Genomic DNA, 6,221 nt, shown 5'->3' on the forward strand with positions numbered 1-6,221 from the left:
ATCTATTAATAACCTTCTTAATAATAGTGGATTTGACCATGTCTTTTCAAGTGATATTCCCCCTGATACAGCATGGTTTAAGTCATTTAAATATACTTTCCAACAAATGAATGTAGTTGATTGGCTTAATAAAACCAGCGAAAAATCATCCCTCTCTGATTATATTAAATTTAAAAGGATTCCTAAAATGGAAAGTTACCTCCTAACTAAAACTGATTTTTATGGTGCTCAACTTAAGTTTAAGGCACGCTCTAACTCACTTCAACTTGAAATAAAAGCTAGTAAGTGGGATAATAATAATCCTGGTACATGTTGTGTAACAATGGTATTGAAGACTTGCGACATTTTCTGTTTATTTGTAATAAGCTTGAAGAAGTTCGGTTATCTGAGCACGAAATTTTAGTGAATAAACTTTATGACTCAGGCTTATCTGAGTTATGTAATCAGATCCTTACAAAGGATAATGATGCATTTCTTATCCTTATGTTAGGCGGAGACTGCACAGAGTTTATTCCTAATCTACCCAATCACTTAATTGACTTGGCTCACTTGATTTTTGATGATTTTTGTAAATCTTATATTAAGAAGGCATGGGCAAAAAGAATTGAGATTAAAGATGGTGCTATGTTATGATTTTTATTTTTATTATTATTATTATTATTATTATTGATATTATTATTATTTTTATGTGACTTTTTTTTTTTTTTGTGTACAGTACTTCCCTTTTATTGATTTGCATCTCACTATGTATTTTATTCTGTTAATTTTGAAGCACCATTATTGTGATGAGTGCCTTAATGGTTTGGTTAGACTTTTTACTTCATGCTCTTTTATTGTATATTCCTTTGTTTGGTTTTGTGACTTTCTTTGTACATTTCATTTTGTTACTTTGGATGTACCATTATTGTAATGGGTGCCGCCGTTTTAAAAGCGTTTTTCCGAAATAAATTATTATTATTATTATTATAGTAAAATTCATCATCATCACATTACCATAGTAAAAATGAAACGGCAACAAATTTATCATGATCTTTTATCAGGAATCTACTTAATATCCAGGACAACTTATAGGCCTAATTATAGCTTACAAGCTTTAACTATATATACTATAGTATAATCAACAAATCACAACTTTTTCGCATTTAGCACAATTTTCTTCACTTTTTATTGCTATTAATATTAATATCAATTATTACTATCGTCATTATCATCATTGTTATTATTATTATTATTACTATTAGTAGTAGTATCATTAAACAAACATGATCTTTTATCAGGGATTTTTGACAACCATAGAGCTCTTATTCTTATTAATGTGTGCGTAATATACCATAGAAAAAAAACATAGAAAAAAGCTTAAAAACATTGTCTTTGAGTATGTACTTTATACTTAGTTTAACGTTTATATTGTTTAGATTTGATAACTTCATTATATAAAACATGTTAGTGTTTACCATATATTAGTTTATACAGATATAGTATAGCGCCAACACGGGTTAAAATATAACTATCATGTAATTAGTATGAGTCATCATCTACTTCATGGTCAACCTACAGTAGGTGTCCAACCATGCCTATTATCTTTGTACAGTATCTATAAAGTGCATTATACACTACATCTCAAAAGTCAAACATTTGATAATTAAAATGCAAATCATTCACAAACTTATGCGAAACAGTTAATTTAAGTTCAGCATTGTATACAAAAAAATAGTTTTGTTAAATTTGCCAAATAGTCAGCAAAGTCTTTCACTTTAAACATCTTAAAAATATTACCAAGTATAAACTAATATATATGGTAAACACTAACATATTTTATATAATTAACTTATCAAACTAAACAAAAACTACATACACTTTCAGAATGACAAAACTTCAGAGATGTGATTACTGTCTTGCTCCATTGGAGTTTGCAGCAGTAATGAAACACACTTATGAAAAATTGCCTGATTTACCAAACAAACTGCTTGTTTACCAGACACCCTTGATTGGGGTATTAATGCACCCTCTATTAATCCCTTAACATGAGATGAGCTATTTACTTGAGGTGGTATGAATATGGTAGTGATGAGGCATCCTCCCTCATCAGGGTAATAAACCAATTGGGCAACCTTGTGGTTAGTGGTCATTGGGCAGTTTGATGGAAAATGTAGTCTGCAGATGCAATTAGTATAAACAATGGTATGTGATAGAATGGAACTAATGCTAAAATAGGGATACGGCAAAAACACACTGTCACATTAATTTTTAGGAAAATTGATTGTAAAAATACAAAAATAGATATCAAACAAATCAGAATTTACCTTAATACACAGTCTTAATTCAATTTAATTTTAATAAACCACATTAAAACCACTTGTTGGGACTAACTATGCATTGCGTTCATTTTACAAATACAGTAATGTCGATCAAAGACAATTTAAAACATGAACCAATCATTAACTGTGGTCTGTCCAAAGAGTCATGTGTGGCCAAGCATCTCAACATCTACCTCTCTGAACACTCCACAGAGTTCAAGATGTTGGTCATATGATGCAGTGGGCTATTAAAAAATCATGATTTAATGCAAATATATACTATGGTCTTGAGTAGAGTTGTCACAGTAGAGGATAAATTGCTAATAAGAGTCCAGTCTTTACTAAACTTTGTAGCCCTGAAATGTTGTACCTAGTGATACCATGAGTATGGGCAGCCAATCTCTCCAGTCCAAGCCTCAATATGTAATTTTCAAAACTGGTAAATTCAATAGCCAGAATGCCAATGTTAAATGCTTCTTTGAATGCACTTGATCAATATGCTCTCTGGCAAGGCCTGAGTTCTGCAGAGTTAGGACCATACTCAAGTACCGGCCATATATAATCCTTGTTGGCCGACGGATGTACATTACATCTGATCTCTTCAATAACATTTTGTCACTCTTTACACATGACATTGGTGGATACTATACAGGAAACATGATACAGTAATTACTACAAATTGAAGTTAATTGTTATAAGACTCAAGCTTTCCATACTACGTTTGACAAGTCGAGTGGCCAAGCTATAGCGCAGGTGGCCGCTACATACAACCTTTACACTGCAGCATCACTATAATGTATTGATTTCTTAAGTATTCCTGATATTATATATGTGTCGATGCTGTCACAAACATTTGATTACTGTGACAAATAACTAAAGCCCTTGGTGATTTCACTGTACAATGAAAAATCTAAGGGGGGGGGGGTCGAAACAAAAGCTGGGGCAAGCTGAACTCGGAGCAATTTAGCGAAGCTTTCAGAATTCGCGGGGTGCGTTATATGTGAGTGAAGCGAGCAACTATGCTGGGGCTAGGGGGCCGCAAAAGGGGAAAAATTTAGGTTTTTACGTTCTAGTGCATTAAGTTCAATACCAAGTCTGACAAAATAGGCCTAATTGTAAACGTAGATTTTGGGCAACACCAGACTATATTCACTCAATATACCACCAGCCTATTGGACTGTGGAACTCCTGAATACGGGCCTGTGAGCATTTCAGATTAAAGAATTAAAAAAAAGGGTTTTTTTTTTTTCGTGGGATCGTCCCACTTTTAATTTTTTTTTTAAATTAAGTTATAAATGTATATACTGTATTGAAAAATAAACAATGATGATATAGGGAACATATAATTACTTATAGTAACATTTTGTATGCGTTTATTTCTTAACGTTTTTCTTTCAATTTTATGTTTTAATATATTTCTTTAACTTAGTTTTTCTTCATCGTTTTCCTTTCAATTTTATATTTTAATATATTTCTTTAACTTAACTTTAACTACGCTTTCAATACTAAAGGTAATTTAACTTACCTACGTCTTCTCTGAGTTGCGTCTTCTCTTTTATTTTTCTTCTTTCTTTATTTGGCATTTTTATATTCCGAAAAAAATAATCTACAGTATTCAACTACCTTACGAGAAAAAATTGCTCTCATCAAATAATTACATTGCCTTCGGTTTTGCGTTGCGCGCGAATAGATTATTTTGCTGCACGGAAAACATGCAGCTACAGATAACAATAATGGCAGAGTGCAATGATGCGTAACCACATAACACAACTCCACTGGCGCACGGGCTTAGAGTATCAAGTTGATTAAAAATGTATAACTTTATATGGATTGTTTAAAAAAAGACAAAAAATCAAAATATTAAAAGGAAGGGCCCCCAAACATTTTTTAGGCGAAGGATAATTTATTTTGATATTAACTACCTTCATGTTATGCGCAGTTTAATTATGCTAGATTTTTTTTTTAAATCATATTTAAAAGAGCACTTTCTTTAAAAGGGGGGTCGACCGCACCCATCGACCCCCCCCCCCACGGTACGCCCCTGATGTACAAATTTTGTACAAGAGGTAGTTGAGATATTGCAGTTCAATGAGAAACCATGCTTTTGCCAACCCTGTCATTAAAATCTATATAAAAATACAGGTAATAAAATATTCATGTTATGTACAGTACTCTATTACTTATTCAGTTTATATGCCACTAATAGGTTATTCATCCATAACATTTCTATGCACAAACTTGACTGGAATGTTTTTTCTGGAATCAATATGCCTCTTAACTTTCCGACAAGCTCTTCATCATTTGTTGGCTCCAAAAAAACTTCAAGCAAATCTGAAAGAAAAGGTTTAAAGCTTTAGCAACTGAGCTAAACTGTGAAATTTATTAGCCACATTTATAATTGCCCATGCAATATTTTTGTAAATCCAGAGCATCCAAAAATATATTTGGTTAAAGTCTCATCCCCAAAAAAGAGACAAATAGGTCAGAGTGTTTACATTTCACAGAAACATTACAGGCTTACCAATTCCATTAGGAGCTGGTATATGTACATACCATATTAAACTTCTCTATTTGAAAATGGTGCATTCAATTGGAATTTATTAAAAGCAATATCTTCCTGAAGCTTCTTTACCTTTGAAAGTGATATTTTGATTTCCATTTCTGCAAGCCGCTTTCCTGGAAAGAACAAGATATTTTCATCACCACAGAGACATTAACACACTTCCAAAAAGATATATAATAAATATGTTAATAAAAATAAAAAGTATTTTCTATTTTATGCTTGGATCAAACTGCATCAGCAAACACAATTCAATGCAGACCACAACATAGAAACAAGGTGTGCACAACACATCATCTTCAACAATGATTTACTCAGTGAGTGAAGGCATGATGTTAGGAAAGCCTAACTTGGGTGCAGAATGATTGTCACCGATTGTTGGCTGACCGTTGTTCAGTGTGCGCCATGATTTATAGTACATTCAAACAGGTAAAAAAATTGGTATAACTAAAAATGATGGAGTATTCCGGGATGATGAACATAGGCTTTCCAACATATAGCATTTAAGATTCAAGAGTTTTATGGTCCATTAAAAATGACAGAAATTTATTTGAAACCAAAATAGAAGTTAAATTCATTGTTTTATTTTCAAAAAAGGGGAATACAACAAATTTGTAAAATGTTGTAAGCTTACTAACACACATACGGGTTCCGTAACCAAATGGTAGTGAGGCAAATTTATTCATTTTCCTTTCATCGTTTCCTCTAAGCCATCGTTCTGGCTTGAATTCATTAGCGTCTTCAAAGTTTCCTTCACCTCTTGACATTGCATAATTCGCCATCATGACGTCCAATGTCTAGAAAAAATAACAGAATATGAACAATCAAATAGATCTAATCTTGCCTACAAAAGAGCTTGTACAGGCATAGAAGAAATATGTGCACACAAATAAATGGGGAAGGGGGTACCACTTTAACCATGATTATAATAAAATATTAAAATATGTCCACTGTATTTTCTTTGACAAACAACTGTTGTATGCCCATATATACATTAGTCATGATGTGCATATAAATATGTTCGTCATGGACATATTCAGGCAGGTGACATGTTTGTGAGATCAAATTTTATAGTCTTTTAGTTGTCTGCCCAACTAGTTTAATGTTTCTTCAAGTCTTAATATAATTTCCTAAAACAGCAATCTCTCATCCAGTAGTGTGTCTATTTGGGTGTGTGTGTGTCGCATGCCCATCCTCACTTCAAAAAATAAGCCCCCCCTACCCCAACTAAGTGAAAACCCCTGGAAATTATTTAACCCAAAAGTATACTCAAGTAGTTCTAAATCACTTGGCTCCTAACATCTCCCATAGCATCCCCCCCCCCCACCTCTTTAGCCCTCTTCCCCTAGATAAGCCACTGGTAT

At 32.9% G+C, this 6,221-nt stretch overlaps 1 protein-coding gene across 1 annotated transcript; it reads right to left on the reverse strand.

Moving 5' to 3' along the window:
- Positions 1-4,357: 4,357 nt before the first annotated feature.
- LOC117114773 (1,25-dihydroxyvitamin D(3) 24-hydroxylase, mitochondrial-like) lies at positions 4,358-5,654 on the reverse strand (the record flags this gene model as incomplete). The annotated part of the gene is made up of 3 exons (XM_033258462.1): positions 4,358-4,628; positions 4,930-4,973; positions 5,492-5,654. Coding segments are annotated over 3 exons (264 nt in total), but the record flags the coding sequence as incomplete, so codon positions are not given.
- Between the last annotated feature and the right edge of the window lie 567 nt (positions 5,655-6,221).

The sequence above is a fragment of the Anneissia japonica genome, unplaced genomic scaffold (assembly GCF_011630105.1).
Source record: "Anneissia japonica isolate Jap-2015-1 unplaced genomic scaffold, ASM1163010v1 scaffold218_len112173_cov101, whole genome shotgun sequence".
NCBI classification, from domain to species: Eukaryota; Metazoa; Echinodermata; class Crinoidea; order Comatulida; family Comatulidae; genus Anneissia; species Anneissia japonica.